At 37.1% G+C, this 25,875-nt stretch overlaps 1 protein-coding gene across 1 annotated transcript in view; it reads left to right on the plus strand.

Annotated features, from left to right (window-relative positions):
* The window catches only part of OCA2 (OCA2 melanosomal transmembrane protein), a 174,535-nt gene that overhangs the window by 103,184 nt on the left and 45,476 nt on the right, over nucleotides 1–25,875 (plus strand). Inside the window, exons 19-22 of the mRNA XM_021412256.1 lie at nucleotides 7,367–7,494; nucleotides 12,169–12,228; nucleotides 12,780–12,884; nucleotides 21,040–21,133. Coding sequence (XP_021267931.1) covers nucleotides 7,367–7,494; nucleotides 12,169–12,228; nucleotides 12,780–12,884; nucleotides 21,040–21,133 — 387 coding nt within the window. The remainder of the gene's footprint in view (nucleotides 1–7,366; nucleotides 7,495–12,168; nucleotides 12,229–12,779; nucleotides 12,885–21,039; nucleotides 21,134–25,875) is intronic.

A 25,875-nucleotide genomic window follows, 5' to 3' on the forward strand; every position in this document is an offset into this window, starting at 1 on the left:
TGAGGCATGTAGCAGTGAAGCATGAAGCAGTATTTTCCATCTACTGACATATCAAAAGGTAGCTTATCGGATCATCTTAGCTTGCCATTTTCCCTGCGTCACGGATACATTCTTTGGTCAACTTGTCCCTATTCCTTTGGGGAGGGGGCCTTTCTCGTTACACCTCGTATCCTCGCAACCGCCTATTACAACACTACCCTTTGATGCTCTGCAGGGTGCAAAGACTCACAGTTCTAGGCTGGGTAGAGCATGATAAATTGTTGATACTTGAGGAGTTTGCTTGGAGAAGTATTACACGGATTTCTTCCTCCTCTTTACTAAGAATTGTATAATACTGATGTTGATGGTTTCTTCCTTCTGGTACTTAAGGCCACTTGAGCTCAATATTGTCAATTTTTTTTAACTTTATGGCTTGCATTAAATACAATTTTGTCATATATAGCGTTGTACAAATGTTACAGACTTGGTCCTTGTCCATTTTGTTACCTCAGAAATGGGTTTTGACTCACATCACAGTTTGTGCTATTATCCCTAATTGACAACTGGTGAGTTGTTGATAGTCCCAGGGCAGCTGATATCATCCTATGCCCTCATCTTCCAGGCTTTTCCTGTCACTCCACATCTGTATTCCTTTACACTGCATTATTAGGTTCAGGTCAAAAGCAGTTCACTATACACAGCATCTAGCTATTCCTAGCTATCTAAGAATTGATAACAGTATGCACTAAGCCACCCAATTATGCAAAGGTAAGCAAAACAAAAAACAGGTGTGTCTTCTATTTTTAGTTTTTGATAATAGTTTTTGCACCATCTTTTGTAGCATTTGATACTGATACGATAGTTATTTTTCTTTGCTTCTGTCCATTGTCAGGGACTTAGCTGCCATCCACAGGAATGCATTTTTTGCTGCAGTTACTCATCCTGCGCCCTCTTGTCTGTGGCAACATTTTCTCTAGTTATTTTCTATTAGTAGTCCACATATGTGAAGCTGTGTCATTGCTTTTCGTTACTAATGTACTTTTTCAAAATCCTGACCTTGTAATGCTAAACAGAACAACAAAGGGTAGCATCTGATGAGAGTACTCAGCCTACTGTAGTAAGATATCTCAGGACTATACTTTTAAGTACTCTTCTCCTCTTTGGAAGCCCCCTTCTGGAGATCCTTCCAGCTCCTTACAGCTGTGCATGTAGGGACTGATCTACAGCACTTTTTTTTCCCTGAGTGGTATCAACTACAGCCATGAGTGGGGTCTGGTGGATTTGACCTCATTTAGTGCTCTTTTTCTCCATGCTCCTACCTGGTAACAAAATGATGGACACATTTGTTTAGACATATGTAATTGAGCAAAACAGGATATTCTTTTTCTTTGATCTTAGCAATTCTCTATTTATCATTTTGTGAATAGCAGAAACCCCTCATGCCCACAATATTCGTAACAAGCTCTATCTTTTGGCGCATAGCTTCGAATCATGGCTTACATGGCATGTTACTGAATATAAGAGGAAGTAAATCCATCACTGTGTCCCAACAGCTTAATCAGAGGTACAATTACCTCCATAACCCCTCACAAATTAACCTAAGGATATATGTCAGTCCATCATACACTGAGGTGCAGGTGTAATGTTACATATAAGGACACATTTGATTATACTATTATGCACATATATAGAAATATTTGCATTAAACAACAAAATCAAAGACATATTTCCAGTACTGCTCACTCTATTCATTGAATATCAGTAGTCCTGAATATGAATTAAAATCGCAGAATCATAGAATGGTTTGTGTTGGAAAGGACTGCAAGGATCATCAAGTTCCAACCCCTCTGCCACCAGGCAGTTGCAGGGCTGCCAACCATCTAGTACTAGATCAGATTGTACAGGACCCCATCCAACCCGGCCTTAAACACCTCCAGGGATGGGGCATCCACAACCTCTCTGGGCAACCTGTTCCAGCACCTCACCACCCTCAAATACCCATATTTATGTTTCTACAATTACTTTTTTAAATTTTATCAGCCATCCCCATAAACGCCTATTCTGAAATCATGCTAAGTGCTTATAAACAACAGTTGTTGTCAACTGATAAGCACTGTTTGATCTTTAATTTTAATTTATTTTTTTTTAACAGAATTACTACCTGACAAAGCAACTTGCTGGTCTTTTGAGCAACCTCTTTTCATAGGCTTAGCTTCATATAAATTGTTTCCAGCTGTTCTGTGCTATTTGTAACACCACAGTTTAAAGCTCAGAAGCTGATTTTTAAAGACCCGTGCTTATTTCTCACCTGTTCTATGTGCGATTTTGAACACTGTGTACTCTGATTCTTCCTAGCTGCTATTATATCTCCTAAATCTTTTTGTTTTATCCTTCAGTGTCACTGCAAAGATTGCTCTCTGCCTTCTGTAGTAGGCTGGTGCTTTCCTGAAGACTTGCAATTTAGTCTTATCTTTGAGTTAAACATCCCAGAGTCTTTAAATTTTTTCCCCCAAAACCAAGTTTTCAGACTGTTGATCATATTTCTTTGCCCTGGATTTTCTAATGGTTAAGCATAGTACACCTTCCCTGGTTTACTGGGGATGAAGAGAGCAGAGGCTGCTTTGCAGGGTTTGCTATTCATATACCTGATTCTGTATTTCAGGAAGCCATCAGGCTCAGTTGTGACTTGCTGTGTTTCTCATCTTTCCTGCAGGACTGTTAGGTATCCAGGTGCTTCCCATCCTGGAGCTGTGCAGTTATAACTACTCCTGCCTAAACATAGTACCCTGCACCTGTCTGTCCTGAGCAGCACTCCGTTTTGCCCAGGCCAGCTCTGAGGTGGAACAGTGTTATTCTGGCTTCAATTTTCAGTGCAAATATCTCAAGCACCATTTGAGTTTCCAGATGAGTGAATTATAAATGCACTCTCAGTATTCATATAGAAAGACATTGTTTCAAATTCTGTGCACGTAGAGGGAACATACAGTACCTGCATGTTCACATTGTTAGGGGGAAGCTTATTAAACATTTCAGCTGCTGCTAGGTCAGACAGAATTACTTTTACTAAGGAATACAGATTTTTCTTAATGAGCATTTGAAAGGTCTGCAGATTACACAGTATTTTCTTCCTTTCATTTATTTCCCTTTCACCTACCTTCCTCCCACATATTCTGTACTTCTATTTGATAATATTAGATTGTTTTATATTTTCTAGTTCTTCTGCTTGATTATTTCAAAATAGGATTTTTATTTTTATTTAGCAAGATTGCAATTGCATTCTCTGAGTTATTTACTGTTCCAAATGTGATTTTCCTTACTGGATAAAGTGAATGAGAAAAGAAAAGCACTCAAGCTATTTCTGCTGTACCATTTTCCTAGTTTCTGGCAGAAGACACAAGAGTCTTTTCTATGAAGAGTGCATTATAATTTTTCAAGGTGCATTTTATAATAAAATATCATTTTATTTTTCCTAAAATAAACAAACTGTCACTGTCTTCAACAGGTGCTGTGTCTGCAGAAATGGAATTTAGATTCAGTTTCTCTCTGCGTTGTATTTCCAGAACACCAATTGTTGTTGTGTTGTTGTGAAACAGAGGCACTGAAAGGCAGTAAAAGAAGTAGTTTGTGGAACTATAAATGGGCTTTGCTTTTATTGTAGTAATGAGAAGTTATTTTTTTTAAAATTATCTCTGTCTCTTCTACCTGGCTACCTCCTGTGGCTCAGTAAACTACAAAATAAAGGAACAGAGATACCAGTCTGTAATGCATGCCAGCACTTTCAGTTCTTTGCAAATGGAGGAATCTCTCAAACTGAATCCAAAGCAAATGCAGAGACACTCAAACATATAAAACAATGATATCATTTGCTATCGTGAACATACTTAAAGCAACATTACTTAAAAAAGCTTCAGCCCACTTTGATAGGCAGATTGCCACATAATGTCTGTACAGACTCCGTAGGTCACTTTGACAAACAGTTTGACAGAGGGCATTCAGTCAAGTAGTTACAGCCTGCGCTGACTACCGTGGCCTTCAGGTGTTGGAAAAAGATGTTGTTCTTGTCCAGGTGCAGGATGCTTGAAGTCAAACCATGTCATAAATGGAGATCTTACAGGAAGTCCTCCAAAACTCCTTGAGAGACTCCATCCTTCCTCTCTCCTTCTCTTTGTTTCCATCCTGTACCCATCCTCTGGGAAATGGGTACCTATATCTCTTCTTTGCAATTACTACAAAGATAGCAAATACAAAAAAGGCTGTGCATGTAGACTGCGATAAGCTGTGTACAGCTCAAACTGGCAGCTGACATCTTCAATTCTCCAGGGATCTCTACTTACTGGAGTACTACAGGAGGACATGTTCCTTACCTGCACTCAGCAGGAGGATTGAAACTCGATGATCTTTGAGGTCCTTTTCAACCCAGGCCATTCTATAATTCTACCCATCTATATTCCACCGGAACACAGTCATAAGGCCACTGTTCTCTCACCCCAAGCTGTGTGCATGGAGCTAGTGCATACTGCTAAAGCCCATCATGCAAGAAAATGCTCAGCTCTATCCAGTTCTAGTGCAATTCATTTCTATTTCATTAGCTTTAACGAATAATTATCTCCATATAGCATGTTCAAGTTGATTTTTTTTGGTTGGAGACAGGAGGGTAGAAATAATGCCCATATTTTATCACAGATTGTTCCAGAACTACTGAGAAATTCTTGTTACTTAATCTTCCACTCCCATTTACCTAATGCTGTCTCTTACATCTGTGCAAAATAGTAAAATTCTGCTTTTCAGCTCCTGATCTGCACCTGTCTACTTCCTCTTGTAGTTTCCCTCTAATAGGAATTGCCACCATCTGTATTTAAGGAAGAGTTGGGCCCACTGTATTTTACTGAAATTTGAAGGACACAAAAAAGAGTTGAAATTAACCAGTGCATGTCTGTACTGCATTCTTTGTTTTTAGAGAAAATAACTATTTAATTTGAATGGATAGATTGACTTTGCTGTGAGGAAAGGTAGAAAGTATCAATGATGATTGCAAAAGGTATGGTAGGTGTCAGGAATTTTGGTGGATTAGAGAAAAGCTGTGGATGTAGTCTACCTGGACTTTAGTAAAGTCTTCTACTCTGTCTCCCACAGTATTCTCTCTTTTACTGCAGTGCAAACATCCAGCTTTCCTCTTGATACAGCTGAACCAGACCTTTTCTACTACTTGACATCCCTCTGCCTGCAAGTGATTTAGGGTGGATTGACCCTATCTGTGCCAAATTTCATTACCAATAAGGCAAAGGTTTGTTTTTGGAGCCTGCCTGCCTTGAATGGAGAAATGTCAAGTTGACTTCAAAGTTTCTTATGACACTCATGAGAGGGACCACATGGGTATTCCCACCCTGTTCTCTTTTGTGGTGGCTTTAGCTCTTCTCCTCTCTTGCAGTGTAATGTTCATGCACGAGATACTTTTGACCAAAAACTAATTGTATCACTGTGAGAAAGTAGGGACCAGATCTGCTCAGCTTGCTGCATGGTAATATTTCAGTCTCTGGTGGTGAGAAAAGCTGGCTGTGAGACTTGGATTTTGGATCCAATGAGGCACCAAGATCGGATTTTACTGACTTGGCACTTGGAAAAATTAAAATAAAAATTAACATTTACAGCTTCATGAACAGGCAGAAACTTCGGTCTCTTTATTTTTTTTTGGAATTTACATGAGGTTAAAATGGAATACAGCTTAATCTTGATTTTAAGCTCTTGGATGGTTTTGGATCTTTTTATTTCTTTAACCTAACAGAGGACCAAATCCTGTTGTTTTTGGGGACTGTTGTAGACAGCTCACTTTATTCATCTACATGCTCTGTAGCAGGGACCTATTCTCCCTAAGTCACACTTGAAATTTGATTTTAAGTTTGAGATTTAAAGTTTTTTTGACAGCAGAGATTGTTATTCTTTCCTTCTTACTTGTTCTGCAGTTTTTCGAATTCATCACTTTTCAACAGTGACTATGTGAAATAGCACCAGGTATCTGAAAGAGTCACAACAAAGGCAGAAATGACTTGAAGAGGTGGGATGCTTTGTTTCCATGCCATTAAAAAACCTCAAATTATGTATCTTGGTTTTACTCATTAGAGAAAAAAACCTGCTACTTAAGAAAAAGTAGAGAAAAAGAAAGGCAGAAAAAAGAACATCATCCCAAGGAGAAAGTAAAAGGAAGAACTCTATTTCTTGTTTGAAGTCTCATTCTACTGTTCACGATAAGTGTTTGGGAGGAATCAAACAGCTCCAGAAAGAATTTTAGCTGTGCAGTGGATATTGCCAGGACAGAAGATTCATGAATTATGTTCTTTGCCTGATTGCACATTTCATTTGCATTTTCTCTCAGTCAGTTACCAAAATGTGTCTTAACATGCGAGGATGTATAGAGAGATCCTGCCTGGAGAGAGTCTCTTGTACTGTTTAAAGCTGGTCTCAGTCCTGCTTCAAAAAGCTTTTCGCTTCCTGAGTTTGTCTTCTAGTGCATGTTGCCCTTGAGTCTTCAGTGTCCTGGGGCTGCAGCCAGCCTTTCAGAGGGCTGAAGAGTCCTTCCGTCTATCTTGTAGCAACCATATCCTGGGCTGCACCAAAAGAAGTGTGGTCAGCGGGTCAAGGGAGGTGATCCTGCCCGTCTACTCTGTGCTGATGAGACCTCACCTGGAGTACTGCATCCAGATGTGGAGTCCTCAGTACAGGAGAGACATGGATAATACGTCTCTTGGAGTGCATCCAGGGAAGGGCCACAAATATGATCTAAGGGTTGGCACACCTCTCCTACAAGGACAGGCTGAGAGAGCTGGGGCCGATCAGCCTGAAGAAGAGAAGGCTCCAAGGAGATCTGATATCAGCCTTTCAATATCTAAAGAGGTGGTATAGAGGGAAGGAGAGGGAAGGGGGGGTAAAGAGGGAAGGAGACAGATTCTTTAGCAGGGTCTGTTGTGACAGGACAAGAGGAAATGGTTTCAAACTAAAAGAGGAGAGATTTAGATTGGACATAAGGAAGAAGTTTTTTACAATAAAAGTGGTGAAGCACTGACACAGGTTGTCCAGAGACGTGGTTGGTGCCCTGTCCCTGAAGACATTCAAGGGCAGGCTGGATGGGGCTCTGACCGACCTGATGTAGCTGTAGGTGTCCCTGTTCATTGTAGGGGAGTTGAACCAGGTGACCTTAAATAGTCCCTTTCAACTCAAAAAATTATATGAATCTATGATTATGTTTGAACTTCACCTGTTACAGCATCAAAGTATGACAAAAACCTTTAACTGAAAAATGCAATACTGTAACTTTTACATTGCTAGTACATAGCAAGTGAATTGTGAAGCATTGTTCTCTCTTTTCCTGATGTTCTCTCTTTTGATAACACAGGCTGGATTGCCATTTTGGGAGCCATTTGGCTGCTAGTGCTAGCAGACATCCATGACTTTGAGATGATATTAAGCCGTGTGGAATGGGCAACCCTTCTTTTCTTTGCAGCATTATTTGTTCTCATGGAGGTAAGATTTTGTGATTTCTAAAGCCTGAGCAGTTAGAACCAACTTAAAATGTGAGTTATGAGAGCATATGTGTTGCAGGGCAGAAGCATCCTGCAGATTCGGTCCCACAGGCACAGTGAAGATTGAATGCAGTCACAGTTGTATAGAGTGAAATGGTGGACTGGTGGAAGCTGGTCTTGTCTGAGTAATTTTTCACTGCGTGCTTGGTCCCACTTTTGTTCTGCTGCATTTGCTGTGTACGTTCAATACAGTCATTTCCAATAACTTGAATTTTTGTTCCCGGTATGTCTGTGGTCCCTGTGTTCAGATAGTTTATATATATTTTGTGTTTACTCTGAAATTATTTAGACAAGCAACAGGAAAAATAAAAGAACATAAGCCATAGTTGAAAACTGCTTCTAATACTGTCTGCTACAAGCAGGCTTTCAGTTGGCTTGACAGGGCAAAATCACTGAATTTCAGTTTGCAATTGTAATTGAAAAAGATGTTCAGTACTCGAGATACCTGGATATCTTACTGTGTAGTTTCTTTGTGTCTGTCCGTTTCTGATGGTCTGCTTGATCCAGTCACATTTTATCCTGTTTTTTGCTATTTGATGCTTTTGTATAGATTGAATGGATTTCTTTTTACCTCGTATACTTGGAGAAATCTTTGTATGAACACTCACATTTACATTTGCATCTCAATAAGGTGTCTGTGCATTCCCTAGAATGTTTTGTATTTTTTATTTGTTATTTGTTCCATTTAGTGATGTTGTCATGTTTTACAAAGATGGCTGATAAAACTCCCCTGACCACTGGCACTGCCATGGGTAGTGAAATGTCTGTATAAACAGTCTGGGCAAAGCCTGGAATAAAACATACAACATCCCCACTACGCCCCCCAATAATTGCAAAGAACCCAAGAATTTGTAAACTGGGATCTATAAAAACAGGGGGAAAAAAAACCACATTAAATTTGAATTAAATACAAGCAGCGAATAATTCAGCTAACTCTAATTAATTCCAAACTGGAAGTTAAAGTCTGGTAACCTCTGAGAAGATGAAAAGAAACTCTGATTATCATTAAGAAGCTTGTTTGAGATCTAGGACGTCTAAAACTCATCAGGAAATGTTGATTTACTGCACACCCATTAGGACAGGCAATTCAGTTCTTTATGTTATCAGGTTCTATGTATCCTTCTGTTTTCTGTCTCTCATACTGAAGCCATTTTTACTTTGTTTACTGCTGCTGTAACAGTGTATTAGTTACATTCCCTGATGTATTTATTGTTTTAACTGGAATTGAACAGTGTTGATTTGAGCACTGTGTGACTGTACAATAACATAGTAAAGCACAAAGGAACTTACTTGCCATTTGCTGCCAGACTTCAGATATGACTGTTATAATTCACTGAACTTCACTTTTATGGTTTCTCAGTTCACCAGTGAATAGTTTGCTAATGAAAGATGTTTTTTTCTTGGCTCTGTAGAGTAACAGCAATTTAAGGTCACAAAGGAAACTTTTACAGATAGTCATTTATATCCCACGAATGAATAAGGAAAATACTCAGAAAAATAAGAAAAATGAATAAGTATCATCCCTTTTGCTTCAGATTAGCAGGAGTTGACACTCTTTGCCAAGGCATTTTTCTTTTCTTACGATTAACAATGTCAAGAAAAGAAGTCAAAGTAAATATATGCACTGAAGTATAGGGAATTGTTCTATGGTTCAGGCTCTCTGTACTTGTCAGTTCGTATTCTTGGTGATCCTTCACCTTGGACTGTTCCCACTCTCAAACTATTTCTTACTGCTAGAAATGTTCCCTTTACTATTAGAAAGTACATTAAAAAACCTGTGTGGGATCTAGGCTGCAAGACACTTTGGAAAATGTAACTTAAGTTTCATAGACACGGGAGCTCGTGGAGGCTCTGCCTTTGGGTGCTTGGCAGTCCAGTCTGGTAGATGTTTTGCAATGAAAAAGATATATATCCTTTGAATCTCTTTTGTTTTCATCAATTTCCTCAGGTAATTTGTCTCTACAACTGTCTTTTTAGCACTTGTTCACAACTGGCTGTTGCAGACTATAAAATCTTTTTGCTTCTTTCTGTGACAAACATTCCCATGCCTCTCAGGGTACATAGTTTTGTTCAGTTTTATTGTCAAAAATGGTCACATTACCTTCAGTCCCTTCAGGCAGAGTTTATTTACATCAGTCATCATGACATAAGAGTGATTCATGCAAATTTTTCTGCGTAAACTTTGATCTAAAATGTTACATGATGTTTTCTGCACTGAGGCTCTAATTTTTAGCTGTCACTCGGGAGCTTGTTTGCTGGAAGGCACCAATTAGTGCAGTAATACCTCTTCCTCTCAGAGTGCACAGGAAGATCCTGGAGACCCCGTGTACAGTTTATATCCTTGGGAATCTGGTGGCAGGGTGCTAATTGCTGCCTTTCAGCTATGTGCTTGCAGGCAATTAGCCTGGATATTATAGATGTCTTAAAGTTGTTTGTGTGATTAGTGCCGTCATATCTCTAATGTGATGGGCTACCTGCAGACTGACTCTTGCAGGAGTGATGTGCACGTCCTTCCCTCGCTTCCCTCTTTCCTGAATGTCTCTTTTGTAGTGCCATGTCTGGATTCCAAAAGAAATATTGAGTGCTATATTTCCAAAAGAAATATATTGTGTTGATAGATAGTTAAATAGTAAGGCAGCAATGTTAACCAGATGTAACTCCGAGCTCTGCTTGCTGACAACTATGTGTTAAGAAGATTGTTTTTAAGTCTGAACACAAAGCACTCATAGAAAATATATGACAGCTCATTCTTGTTATTTCTTTTTCATACATTTTAAAAATGACTTTGATAAACATTGAGTTAATGAGCTCATATAGCAACCCCAATAGCATCAAATCAGTGCAGTAACTTAAAATTATAAAAAAGGTGTTTGTTAAAAAACTTTATCCTGAAAACTTAAAGCAATGAAAAAATATCATTATTTTTAGTGTAAGGTGAATGCATGCGTAATTAAAAGCCATATCACTTGTTTTCTCTATGCTGCATGTTTAAATGTAGATATACCTTTTCCTGTGCAATGCATTGTTAAAAATTCATGCAATCTCTGCACCAGCATCGCACTCTACCCTTGTTTTTCAATGGGAGAGTGTTCCCTTGGATCTTCTCAGTGAGATGTCCTGTCTTGTATGCAATAAAGCTTCTTTGCCTTTACCTCTAATTCTCCCACTCTCGTGGCAAGCGGAAAACTACCAGCCTGCCCATGCTGCTCCTGCAGCAGGTGGGTGCTGGTGCCCTGTGCTACTGGGCACAGGAGCACCAAATAGCTGCACACTGCTGCCCAGCTGCGATGCAGGTGCAGGAATTGCTGGTCTGGGTGACAGCTCTGCTGTCACTCTGATGTTACTGTGTCTTACACTGCACCACTCGGTACCAGTTAGGACCTTCATCCATCTCTGTCATGGGATTTGACAGCATGCAAGTTCAATGATTTTTATTTATTTATTCATTTTTCCCAGTGGTGCCTCCGAAGGGCTCTGTCTGACTGCCTGTTGTGCTTGGCATCATGTCATGTGAATGCTGACCTCTGCAGCTCTGTGTGGCAGTGCTCTCAGTCAGCAGAATGTCTCAGCTAACTGATTTTCTGTCGTGGCAGGAAAACAGAAAGCAAGTCAGCCACCTAGGTCCAGCCTGAATAAAAAATAATGTGATTTTCTTTCCTGAAAAGCAGAAAAGTCAAAAGATAGATGTATCCCATTCAACCTGAAAATAGTGCTTCATTCTGCACACTTGTAAGAAAATACGACCAAAGTAAATTGAAGGCTCTCTCTCATGAGTTAAATTTTCCCTTTTACTTTATGTTTTGAAGGAATAGATCATTCTCCTGAGGTATGAGGACTCAGTTTGTGTTCTCCTGCTTGCCCAAGGAGAGACCAAAGCCATAGCCATTGTACTGGAGTCTTTTCATGCATGATAGTAACCAGGGCTGCATGACATACTATACAAGTTTTCTGTGCTAATGGGAATTGCTCCCCCAGGGAGGACAGAGCATGCTGGAGCAGGCTGTCCTCTGGCCCCATGGTTACAGGGACAGCTTCCTCAGGTTGGGTGCCATCACTGAGCTGTTTTTTCTAAGTGCTGCTGTCTGTCTGCCAATTTCCATCCACTCAAGGTTCCTTGCTTGGTTTCAGCAGATGGGTGGCATTGTTTTTTTTACTGGTCGGTTGCAGCTCTTTAATGGAAAAATATGTTTTGCTTTCTCTTTTCACCTGAGCACAAGATGCCCGATTCCATCTGACCTTTTAAACACAATACATTGCTGTCTATATTGTGGTTACAATTATGTCCAAGGTTTTGGGGCTGTTGGATAAAAAATCAGTTATCCTCAGAAAACATGTTCAGTGAAGAATGTAATCTTTACATTTCATCTGTTCTCTAATGCCTGCGCCCCATGCTCTTTAAGCAATCTCTGCTCTTTCCGGTGCAACCCACTTCTACAAACATAGCTACAATTTCTGTCGTGTCTGTTCCTTCCACAAACTGTGAAGTTGCTGTAAAAGCTACATGAGTTGAGTACCAACATCTTGTGGATGAAAATGGCTTGTGTTTGCATAAGTACACTGGAAAAATGTAACTGCATTAGATACCTCACCAGTTGGTATCACTGTCTTTTTTTAGGCTTTGGCTCATCTGCATTTAATAGATTACATAGGAGAACAGACAGCTTTGCTAATAAAGGTATGTTTGAAATATTTGCTGTAGTTTTTCAGGTAAGGAAAATAGCTTTACTCCAATAGGATAATACTGAATGATACTTTCACTTTGAATTTTGTATTAAGGATTGTAGTCTTACATCACCAATATCTGGAAGGCATGTTGTACTTTGGGGTGTGTATGTCTACCCACTGCTAGAACAGATGTCACTGTAAATGAAAAAGCAAAACCTTTTCTGTAGATTAATAACAAAAAATGCTGAGATGCAAACAAATATAAACAGTGAAAGAAGAAAATTGATAGTTGTGCTGTTGTTTTTTTCTTTTTTTGTCTGAAATATGAGTATCAGAAATATCAGTCATTTTATTTCTATTTGTTTTAATTTCCTTGGAAAAAGATTAGTAATTCTGTTACTAAATGTCAGGTTCTTTTCTTTAAAATGCTTATCCTATCTCAGAGCCTGAAGGAATAATAGATGATGAGTTAAAACTGTGAACAGCTGTGTGATTGTGCCATTAGGGAGACAGAGCAATACTGATCTCACAAATTTGTAAATTAACCTATTTCAATTCCAGGCGGTTCCTGAGGACCAGCGCTTGGCAGTGGCCATCATTTTAGTGCTCTGGGTATCTGCTTTGGCCTCATCTGTGATTGACAACATCCCGTTTACAGCTACAATGGTAGGAGTCTTTGCAGGTTTGATGTTTCCTCCTCCTGGTGCTGAGAAGGAAGCTAAGCTTGCTGGTTATGATGTGCTATGTTGTAATTTTCTTTATTCCCTGGGATTTCATCATTATTACAAGCTCATTCACACTGTTTAGGCGTCTGCCTGGCCGTTGCTACTAGCAGTTTTAGGTGGCTGTGGAACTAGGTGCACTCTTTTAGTTGCATTTCTGCGCTTTCCCTTCTACCCTGCTATATCAAAATACATAGCTGAAAAGTAAAATTGTGTTTTTGATGGAAACTTTCATTATCCGTCCACTTCTGTCAATGTTTTCCCTCTAACTGCTGTGTAGTTACACTGATGTTTTCTAATACTTGTACTTTCTGTTACTAACTTATGTAATTAGTTCATAAAACAGCAAATCATATTAAACATAAAAAATGTTTTTTAGCAGCTGAGTCTTAATATCAGAAAAGTATCAAGTCAATATTGTAACACATCTGGGCATGATCAGATAGAATTATTCAATTGAGATCTCTGTTTAAAGTGCAATAATTCCTTCATTACACCATAGGAATTATTAATTGTACAGCATATTCTCAGCTAACGAGAATTTTTCTGTGCCTGTTTTCTTCCATTGTCGTCGTGTGTCCATGTACACACTTAGCTTGAGTCAAGGTTTAAGACACTTCATACAGGGCATAGTACAGTTTGGATAGATTTGCAACTGCTCTGTAATTATTTGCTACTATGGTATTTTGGTTTTATTACTGTGGTGTTTCCTGTGGAACTATACTGATTTAACAACAACAGGCTGCAAGCAGTAGGTATGAAGAGGAACACTGGTGCAGGATGAGTCACCTCCAAGCCAATACTTAAGGACTATTAAACAATAATGCAGAAATCTTAGCTTAAAAAGTTTTGCCTCATATCCAGCTAGTCTGTTAAAATTGGTTTGGAGTAGTAAAAAGAACCAAACAGCTGCATACACATAGACCAAAAAGTCTTTTACATATTTTGAAAGGAAAGAAAGGAAACTTCTTTTAAAGGGAGTATGAGTATACTAAAAATTCCTAAATTGTAGAAATCAGATTAGCTTATTATTTGAAGTATCTTATGCTTGTACATCTTACCTCACCTTTTCAGTGCAACAGTGCAAAATTGGTCGGTTATTCTTTGCTATAGACAATAGACAATAGTAAATATGGCGCAACATCACTATCAAAAATGTCAGTATCATATGGAATTCATATATAGATGCAGTTAAACTGGATTCTCTGCAAAGATCTCAGAACTGAGCAAGAATTTTAAGCTACAAAGGATGCTTTAGAAAGTTATTTACTTACTTGAAACAATGCACTGAGTTTCTGAAGTGAATTAGGTCATCATAAGTTGTTTACTCTTACTGTTCCTATCTTGGTAAAACTGTATTGAACTAAAATAAAGCAGTGGACCTACGCAAAGACAAAACAGTATTCAGAGCATATCCCCTTTGTTTGTTTCACTTAACTTGTCATGAATGCAAAGGTCACAAACTGCTCCAGAAAAAGATGAAGAGATTGAAACTTGGTTGCTGTACTGTGTTCCCAAGACTTTTCCATTCTTTTCAAGCACTGGAAAGTGAAGATTCAGCTTTCTAATTAAACATATTTGTTTGAATGACTGTTTATTACACTTAATTGCATAAATATGTCTAACAATTGTGATAGCTGTCCACACATGATAGGAAAATCAATCTTTTTTTTTAGTATGAATAAATTCTACTGTAGCAAATTTGGAGTTAGTCATATCCCTTGTGGGAAACTGTATGAACTCTGTATGCAAAGGACTGCTGCCAGTGACAAATTTAATGTATATAAATGTATCTGGGAGCTGCATAAAGCAACCCACAACATGTTCTGCGCATAAAAAATTAATAAACCAGAAGCTTAGCTATTAAGTCTTAAGCGTTTTAATTCTAGAATGGCAAGGTTTTTTTTTTCATGTTGCATGTCTAGCCTTCTTTGTCTGAATAACAAATGTGGTGAATCATGTACTGATACTCTGTGTCATTCTGTTAACCCTCTGATTTTTTCTTCCTTTTTGAAAAGGCTAAACTCACAGTGACATTCCTTAACAGGAAGATTCATTTATTTTTAAGGTCTGTATTTTCCTAGTATTGTCATTTAAATAGCCACAGATTTCTGCCCTTAGAATGTTAGGTGACATGATTTTATTACCAGCACGCTCTTTAATTTAATTGACATGTTTTATCAGCTACATATGCTGGAGCCATCTGTTTATATTTTTCTTTTATTACCAGAACTAAAAATATAGCCATAGAAAATCCTTGTTTTAGCTGAGCTTAAATACTGTCTCCTCAGTACAGTGTAACGAGCCATTTCAATTAACCACCTGGCTGGCAAGATGACTTGATCTCTGACAGGTCTTTGTTAGAAACCAGATAATTTTTGGACAACTATTTATTGCCTCTAAAACTATCAGATTTTTTTCATTTGCATTACTGAAAATTTCATCAGTATCTCATATTCTTAGTGCCTCTTTTATTTTTGGATCTTCTTTCCTTTTGCCCTGCTGAAGTTTTCTATGTATGTTCTGCATTTCAGTGCTCAATAAATGTGTAAGACTGAACACTAGCAGACTGTAGACAGACCAATCATCAACAACTTGAGAAACTAGAAATAGCTTTTTTTTCTATTAATGCACATACTCTGCAATTTCAACAGAAGACGTCTCTAACACATTTAGTTCTTAGCAAAATGTGTGCTGTGAAACTTCAAGTTGTAGAACAGCAATGAATCCTTAAAATAAAGATGTATATTGCTGTTTCACCATCATGTTGCGTAAGTAGACAAGATGGGCAATATAACTTGATGCCTTCTACTATGCTGCATAAGTATGGCATAAACATGAATGAATGGCTGAGTTACACATTTTGCATGATGGTAGTTTGAGATTACTTGTACAAAGATTAAATTTGAGAGGGATAAAATTGAGCCCTCTCAGAAGTAGCTTATGCTACCCCAGGAGGAGACTTTCACTTGTAGAGTAGCACTGCATTTCCTCTTTAATCTCATCCATGCATATCTGAGGTTTGGTTAGCTAAGCTAAATAATCATTTATGCTTGTATTTCAGAAAAGGGTCTTCACAGTTTCAAAAGAGATTTTTCTTCTCTATCTCCTTGACTAGGGGAATGTCACATGCGTGAGCAAGGTTTTTCATAAAGATAGTTGAATAGGATAAAGGCCTTGATTCAATTTGCTCTTTGGTAATTAAGAGAAGAGGTTGTGGCAGTAAGGTATGAAAATGTTAACAGTTTGATCACATTTTTGCTTACAAGAAATGTAGTTTATGTATCAAAATAAATGTTAAAGCAAAATGCTTGGGGCTCTCCATTCCACTTTCATCCAGTCAGGACTGGAAGCACCGGGAAGAAACTGGAAGGAGTTGAGTAGACTCCCTCTGAAAAAACAGAATAGGGATTTGCAAACATCCCAACATTCTCTTTTAACAAAAAGCAATTGCATATCACAATATAAATCCAAGGACTGTTATGAGAAAACTGACAATATTTTGTAAAATTCAGTTTAGTACTAATTGGCATATGTACTCCTGATCTAAAATCTTCCAGATTTCTATTTTCCAAAGCTTTAATTTAAAGAAAAATTGAGCTTCTTTTCTTTTTGTTTGTTTCCTCTTGGTTAAATTTTCAGGATGCTAAAGACCTAAAAGGAATCGTAAGAAATACACTGAAATGATCGTTTTAAAATTTCAAATAATTTATAATATTATTAATTGTTAAAAGATGCTATTTTCTAGGAAAGATGGGTACTAGATAACAGCAACAAAACCTTGCTCCATTTCTAAAAGTTCTCAACACTGATTCAAGATGAAAACCAGTATGAAATATGAGAATACATATGTCTCCATTCTTGGTCTCTTTATATTTGTAACACATCCTATGTACTTCTGAAGTCTATGGTATAAATAAGCATTTTCTACACAAGAATTGATTTTGCTTAGGACAGTTATACAGACAAATATGCCAGTGTCATTGAATGCTTTCATTAGACACTTGTGTTGTTCTTTGTGCATCAGTTTATATATATAATAAATATAACACCCTATATAGAGTTAAGATTAATGACCAACACCTTTCTGCATAGGGTGTTTGAGAACACTCTACTTTTTCCAAGTACATTCATTATTCCTGATAGTTGTGGGTTTTTTTTCTGTTTACCTGGAGATGGATAATCATATAGAATGTGTGAAGGTGATTTGGATTTTCTTTGTGAGCTATATCACTCATTTTATTTAGATCCTGCCAATCAAACTATAATGTGAGGTAGTTCAATACCAAACTTTCCAGCAAAGCTAGAAAGTTTTTAGAAACTAGTCAAATATAGAGACATCATCTGCTAAGCAGGTTGAAATAAGGGCTATAAAATATCGATGTTATCTTCCTGAGAAGACAGTACTATTTTCCTTCTAATATTGATATAGGTGATGCTCATGTAGTCTGAAGATGGAATAATGAAGGAAACATGAGGTTTCACAAGTTTTAACTTTCGTTTTTCTCTGCTGAGTGGCAGCACTTAGTAAAACTATGGCAAAGTCTGCATTCCAATTAAGTTAAATCAACATAATGTAATCGTACAATGTATATTGCAGCAAACTATATCCCAGTTTACAAAATATTATAACTTTATCTGCTTTTGATGCTTTTGTAATTGCGTCCAGCTTGAATCTGAAAGCACTGTAGGACCAATTCTGTTTTTGAAAAACCTTGAAACTACAGAGGAACTTTTCCTTCTAATAATTTTGTACTCTGCATTTCTGTTTTCAGTGCTCAGGTTAAATATAACAGTAAATGAAGCTGAGGTTTTAGGTACTGATTTTGTGAAAGTGTTCTATATCACATAATTGCATGAGTGAATAATGACAAACAATACATTTAAGGTGATTGTGTGGGAAAACAGAGAAGCATGTCCGTTTGATCCTCTGCATGATCCTTAGGTATTTAAAAGACTCAAGCAAGAGGATATGTCCACTAGCAATATCTACTCGGGAACTCTTGTTGGTGAACGGATTTTTTAATTCTTCATTCAGTTTTTATCATTAACATTCTTATGATGGAAATTAGAACAGTGTTTATATTACACTTAATTTTAGATGAAAAAAAATAGATGCTAGTGACTTTTGGAGATTTTGTGGCATATAGTTGCAATGCAGGATATTCCATATTGTTTGTAAAAAGTTTGCTGTGTTCTATGGATGTACTACATATTTCTGTCTGAAACACTAGAAATTTAACTGAATGTTTTGCATTCATCTTTCATCTGATAATTCAAAAGTGAGACTTTTTAGAAATATCTCTTCTTTTCAAAAGTTACATGCATGCTAAATCTTACTTCAGGCACATGGTGGAGATCTATACAACATCTGTTACTTTTATTACCTTAACTATTATACTTTGGTAGAGATTAACTCCTTTAAATAGGAGAAACACCCAAATTTAAATTTATGTGAGTATGTAGTATTGCTAAGGCATGTTTCTATGCTTATTTCTTGCTGCAAAAACAGACGTGTGGGAGCTGTGATTGCTGATCTAGCCCACCACCTGATAATATACTTAGGAGCATGACATCACTCATGATAATTTTAACATACATGATTAATTACGATGAAGACTTTTAAAAATAATTCACAATATTCCTTAGTGGAATAGAAGCAATGTTATGTCAGGGACATTCCAATAAAACCAGTAGGGTCAAGTGCATATTTGGAAAATACTTTTTTGGGCTTAAAAATTACAAAATGCAGATGCAAACGCGTTACAACACTGCACTTTCTCTTGTTATGTTGCAATATATCTTTGCACTTAAAAGACAATAAAGTTTGAAACCTTTGATCACAGGCTCTCTTCTAAGTTTTTTCTGTGTCTTCTGTCAGTAGGGATTTATTGGTCAATGAGAACTCATGGAGCTGAGCTCCTTCAGTAAACAGAAGACCAAACTTTCTGATAGGAGCACTGTGTATATCTAGTGCAAATACCTAGCAGAGAATCGCCCAATTGACTTTCTGCCAAGAATCTCTGCTCTGCTTCTTCTCGTGTCCTTCATAGTGCTGTAATTAGGGAGGGGCCCCTGGAGGACTGTAAGGCTCTGCTTAGCACACAGTTCTCACCAATGGGGTGTGAAAATGGCATTACTTTCTCTGCACTTGAGATCTCACTGGCAACAGCTTTAGGATTGAACTCAAAATCAAGAAAATAGGATTGTCATTTTAATGTCCTCTACATACTCACCTTCTCCGCATCTGCAGGGCAGAGCATGACAGAAGGAGTCATCTAATTTAAAGCGTTGCTAGCCTGAATAGTTCAGGATTGTGTCATGCAACAAGACAATTACTGTAGTGCATCGAGATACTTGGAAATAATTCCAAGGAAGTAAATAAATTGTTTCTGGTTCTTGGGTCAAAATTGCATAGCAGGAAGAAATGCTGTATCTAAACTGAGCTAGATGGCTTAATTCTGGGATTCATTATTTGTGTTTGAAGTTATTTCATTTTATGTTTAAACAAAACACTATATTGAAATAAATGCAACAACAGTTTGAACTGCATATTGTGCTCTGGCAGTTGTGGTTTGAGAGAAACAAAGGTTGAAATCTTTCATGACTCTATCATGGAAAAGAACCAAACAGGCACGATGTCTGACATGCTGACTTTTCTTCAGGCCTTAAATAGAAATACACATCTTCAGGCAATGTAGAATTCAGGAATAATTGTTTAATCATTACCTTATCTAAGTTAACCAATAAGAGGATTTAAGAGGTGTTATTAGCACCAATGGCATTAGGGAGGGGGAAGGAAGGGATTGTAATTCTTTGTAAAACCTATATATTGTTCCACACAAAAAGAACACATGCAGTCAGTAAAAGGTGAGCCTCACTCCGTCATTAAAGCACAGAACATTTTTTCAGGAAGCAGCTGCTCCATCTCTGAGATCAGACCTGTGTAATGCATCCAAAGGACAAATGGGAGGATTAGAAGTAATAACTGTAACCACTACTGAAAATTCTGGATTCTGAGAAAGCATTAATTTTAAGACACATCACAGTTATTTCCATATATCACTTCCCGCTTGGTTTCTCACTGTTTCGTGTTTGTTAATTCTTAGTCTCTCTTTTGGTCCAATAAATTTCTGCTCATCTTATAAACAGGTCAATAATATTATCAACTCTCCTTTTGCTAATGACCTTCTTTCTACAGCCAGTGATTATGCCTTTCTTTCAAGCCAATCAGTTGCTCAATAAAGTGGAAATTTAAACCGTTTTCCCCAACTAAAGCTGAAGTTTCTTGGGTTCAAAGGTTGGTAGTGACTGAGATCTGGTGCTACTGGAAAGCTTGCCTGCTGCATATTTGGGCTCCATACCAATTGCCTAATGAAATCTGTAATGTTTCCCTATGAATGTAATTTGATTTACAAGTATTTTTTTCTATAATAATTTATTTTTATTTGCTAAAAAATATCAAATGAAATTCATAAAAGTTGCAAATACTTTCTAGGATAACAAAATATACATTTTATGGTAAATATATTAGACTAAATAATAAAATAGCTCAACTCTACTTACAAATTCATAGGCCTGTCACACTGATCTCTCTCAGTTTTTTTTTCCATAGCAGATCAGACACTTTTAGTTATAACAAGAATTCAGGAATATTTTAGTTATTGATGCATTATTTGCAGTTGGGTCCAGGTTTAGGCATCTCTCTCAGCAGTTTCCAGGTAGAAGAGGGATAATAGCTCTGTCCTTCAAGTTTCATGGATTGGAAGAGGAACTGTATATAATCACTGTCGGTTCCCTGTTGAAATAGAAGGCTCCAATGGGATGCACTGATAACCTTAAAGGATCCCCAGTTTTTTTGCCAGACAACCTGTGTAAGGCTTGGCTTGACATTGCCAGTAAATTCTCTTTGGCTTGTGGGACTAGTACAGTCAGTGGGCAAAACTGAGCATAAACCAAGAGTATTATGCAAAGATGCTCATTAAAAACAAAGAAAAAAAGTTATTTTGATTTGCTTGTGTTTCAGCTGTTTGCTTAAATTAGTTTTATTAATATTCTTAGTCTCCTGAACCTTACTCTCTTCTCTTCCTAAACCACAGATTCCTGTGCTTCTCAATCTGAGTAAAGATCCTGATGTTAACTTGCCTGTGAAACCATTAATATTCTCGTTGGCCATGGGTGCATGCCTTGGAGGTAAGTGTTTATGTGAGAAAGCTGACATAAGGCAATAACTTTGAAATTATGCTATGTATAAACTGTTTCAAGTATGTTTAATTACTTCATTATGCAAAGCATATTGAGAGCCTGATGCAGTTCCTTTTGACTTCAAAGGACTCATGGATGAGGATCACAGTCACTTTGTGCAGCATACACTACAATCATATTTTTGCCATTTGTCTTTGAAGACTATATCTGCCTAAAGTACAAATGCACAAAGCAGTAGTCCAGACAGTGCTTATGGGGTTCTGATCTTTTGTGAGAGAAAATGTAAAATATATTTAGTTTCCAGAACAGAGATCCATCATTGCTCATTGAAAAGATGCAGAAAATGCATAATAGCTGAGATCTGAAAGCTTGATTCAAAGCTTAATGAAGTCGCTAGGAGGTTTTCTGGCTGGCTTACAGAAATCGGTTGAGTATCCATTTGCTGACCTATTTAGTCCTCCTTACTCTAAGGAAAATCTCATTGAAATATTTGGTAAATGTACCTCAAATAATTAAAGCTAATAGCCATTCTTCTAATGCCCATCTTTATATTAACTGGGATTTCTTGTCAGTGCATTTGTTTAAAACAAGCAGATGGCTTCATTACTTCATCATTTTTTTAATTAAAAGTGTACTATGTGTCTACTGTAGACTCAAGATTTCCTATTTGTTTTAACAACAAAGGAGAATAGCCTTCAAGTAATTTTTAAATTAATGTTTATACTTGATTACTCTGCTATATGTTTTGCAAATGACTTATGAAGTTTTCATGATACAGTAACAAGTATACTAAGTACAATTAAAATGTGTAACATTTTAATGAGAAATAGTGTTAGTACTGTTTTTCACTATTGAGAACGTTAATGCTAATTACATGATATTAGACTGTGTTCTGATCTGTAAATATTTAGGCAGTTTAGTTAAATAAAGTTAAAATGGATAACATAATTTTAAGCAATGAATCCAACCCTTTCTCCACCCCTTGAAATAGTTTCCTTTACTTTATGGAAATTAAAACCAGAGACAATTTTGTGACTAATACAAGTTTGGATTCGTTAATTTAGCTAAGTGATTGCTAGTACAAGTGACCTTAATACCAAACAAATATTATAATGATGCAATATACAGATTGAATTTTAAGAGCATGTTGCAAAGACAGGACAATTTATACCAAACAACAGTTATTCATTTTAGGAATGTCTTTTTTGTACTCATTATTACTCATTATATTGTGATTTAATTTGCAAATCTGCTCCCTTTTAGAACCAGTGATCTGAATATTCAGCATGTCTTTATATAGATGTTTGCCATAAAATATCATCTTTCTTCTCAATTTGCTAATCACCAAAGATACTCTGATTTCATTAAACTTTCAGATATTAAAAAAAAAAAAAAAAAAAACAAACCACATAAGGAGCTAAAACTGATGAGATTACACTGACTTATTCTGACCAAGAGACACTTCACCTGCTTTGGAGTCTTTACATATATCAGCTGATATTCCTGCAGTATCAGTTACTGTGTTAACCCAAATTCCTTAATTTGACTTTTTGAAACACTGCTGGGATTTAACACAGACTTCTATATGTTTGCCATGTGGTACAACTGTACAAATGTAAGTAACATAGAAACTGATTTAAAAGTACTACATACGGAATGTTCAGTTTTGAAAATAGACAACATATGAATACTCTGATAAGAAGCAAGAGCATTATCGTTATCTGCAAAAAATTTAATCTCTCCAAACAGTGCTTTATTAGGATAAAGCTGTATGAATGCTGAATTATGCTAGCAAAGGTCTCATGGGAGTGTAAGTCTGCAGATTAATCTCAAATTTCCCATGTCAAAACCAGAAGCTAATGGATAGCAGTTTAATGTTAAGGAATGGAAATGGTAGAAAAGATTTGCATTTGAATGTTCTCACAAATAGAAGTGGCTTAAAAAAAAAAAAAGAAAATGAAAAAGAACATAGGAAGTGTGAATGGCCTTTAAAAATATTTCCAAAAAAATTCTTATCAGCACTGAATTGTCATGAAGGAATCCCCAAGGTAGGATAATCTCATTTTGTAAGGCAGAGATGCAAATTGTATCATTATGGTCTGGTGCTTAAGGCAAAAGATTGGACCTTACTATTCCTCATGCAACCAAAGGAATGTAGCAAGCAAGACTTTTTGTAGAAGAATCTGATTAAATAATACATTAAAAGTATAGATTTCTTAAGTAGAAAGTTATTTGCTACATAACACAGAGCTTCAGTACTGATAATTGGATAGTGTTTCTGGGGTTCAGGGTAAACACTACACTATGCTTGCTTATGTGTCCATGAAGAGAGTGTCATCATTTCTTTCCATCATCAAAAATTTCCAGTGGGTGCAGTTGCTTTTTCTACTGCCTTGATGCGCACAGCCAGCTACTGGTTTGGAAGATGATGGGATGAGAAAAGACTGTAATTTTCTTTCATTGCTATAGCTGTTGTCCTGGAAATGAAAGAATTAAATCAATCTCAAGCAAGATGGAGAGACCTTTTCCAGTATAACTACCAGATTGTTGTGATCTTCAGCACTGTCTCCCAAAAGAAAGCTCCTTCTATTAAATTTCTGTCTTTCATGGCATGGGGCTCAGACACAAGGTGTAACCAAAAATAACATAGATGCTTCTTGATCTTGTAAAATGTATATCTGGAAGTGCAAAGGAGTGAAAAATTCTGTCTTTTAATGAAGAAAGCCAAGAACAATGGTGGCCATTGGCAGCTCCTAGGGAGGTGGTCAAAATTTTGAAATTTTTGGGTCTTCCTCAGAATTTGCAGTGCCGTTCTGGCAGAAGTTTTCTGTCAAGTTGGGTTAACCTTATGGAGCTAAAATGGAAACATGTTAACCTACCAGGAAATCTAGTTCTGGAAATCTAGACTTATATTTGTTCCAGCTGTCTTTAAGAACTTAAATGAAGTTGTAAATTAAAAGTTTGTCTGCCCAAGGCTCCCTGTTTGGTGCTGGGGAGTCTGGCATTTCCAGGAGGCAGATGTTTACCCATCCACTGAAAATGTCAGATGCTCTTTGCAGGGTACATAGGAATCCTTAACATGCGGAACTTCAAGAGCTGAAAGGGATGTCCGAAGTCAGATCAAATTAATTCAGACTCTGCGGCTTTTTGATTTGTCAATTCTTCTGAATGTTGATTGACCCTATTAGCTCATGTCTGTCTGGACATTAATGGTCAGGGTGACTAAATAATAGCTGGAAAAATTGTATTGCTCACAGGGCTTTTTCTGCATTATCTGTCAGTATTTCAATTATACTTTGAAAAGAGCGAAGGGGAAAGAAAACAAATTTAAAAGAAACTGAAGGAAACAAGGAAATCACTTATTTTCTGTGGTGTTCCGATAAATCTACATTCGTATTTATTTTGCAGGAGAGGACATTGAATAAAGCTTTATTCATTAATGCTTCCTATTCCAGTATATGATGAAATTATGGTATCTCTTGAGACTGAACTGTATGCAGTCTTTCCAATAATGTGTAGGGAATGCTGCCCTGAAATTCTGAAGGATAAATGAATATTGCTAGTTCCAGCAATTTCAGAGCAAGAGGAGCTTTAATCACATTGCTTCTATTGGCTTATAAGTTTTAAAATAACAAGAAATATGGATTCAATTCAATTTGTGTAAGTGCACAGTCAGAAATGCATATATTCATACTATTCAAATGTGTAGAACAAGATTATTTTCTGACCTGAAGAAGTTATAGCTAAGATATTATTTGAAGGACTTTTGTACATTTGACATCTGAAGAGGTGGCATTTGTTTGCCTTTTAATTTCTTTCTTTCTTTCATGATGTATTAGAAGTATATTTGTGAAAATGAAACAAAAAAACAGTTTCAAACAAAAAGAGGGGAGATTTAGACTGGGTATAAGGAAGAAGTTTTTTACAGTAAGAGTCGTGAAGCACTGGAAGAGGTAGCTCAGAGAGGTGGTGGTTGCCCCATCCATGGAGGCATCCAAAGTCAGGCTCAATGAAGCTCTGAGCACCCTGATGTAGCTGTAGGTGTTCCTGTTCATTGGAGGGGGGATCCCAACTCAAACAATTCTACAATTCTACAAAAAAGGCTTCCAGTAAAAGTTGACTGAAATGTTTGAAAGTCACTAGCATATGACTTCTTTGTTGCTGGTGTAGGAAAGTGAAAACAGTACTTCTCAGCAGCAGTTAGTTCTCTTGTGGTCCAAAGGGGGCATTTTCTGTTGTTTATGGTATTGCACTATTTTTCTTCTCTGCATATTTTCCTGGAAGACAACACATGAAAGTCACCATTGTCATAATTCTGCAGACAGAGGCAATCTCTAGGATGCATTCAGCTGTGCTGTTCCAGCCATGCAAGCTCACTTGTACTTTGAGAAAGGAGTTGGATAGAGGGTACTGCCAAAACTTTACTTCTAACCATTCTTGGTCAAAACCAGATGCAAATAAAATCTGTTATTCAGAGGATATTGTACTAACGACAACTATTAAAGGAGAGTAACCCATGCTGTAGCTAAATACTTGAATTTCTCTTGGTGGTTCTATGCTATGTTTATTCTGTCTCTTGGCAAACCCTCTTAAACACCTGATTCAAGTGGGGCTGTGCACAGTGGAGAATTGCTCATTTATTATTTCTGCTGATTCTGTTCAGCAAAATCTCAAGCTAGCTGTAATCTTTAGACAGAATGAAGGTACAAATCTAGAAATATTGTTTATAT

The sequence above is a fragment of the Numida meleagris genome, chromosome 1 (assembly GCF_002078875.1).
Source record: "Numida meleagris isolate 19003 breed g44 Domestic line chromosome 1, NumMel1.0, whole genome shotgun sequence".
Taxonomy (NCBI): Eukaryota; Metazoa; Chordata; class Aves; order Galliformes; family Numididae; genus Numida; species Numida meleagris.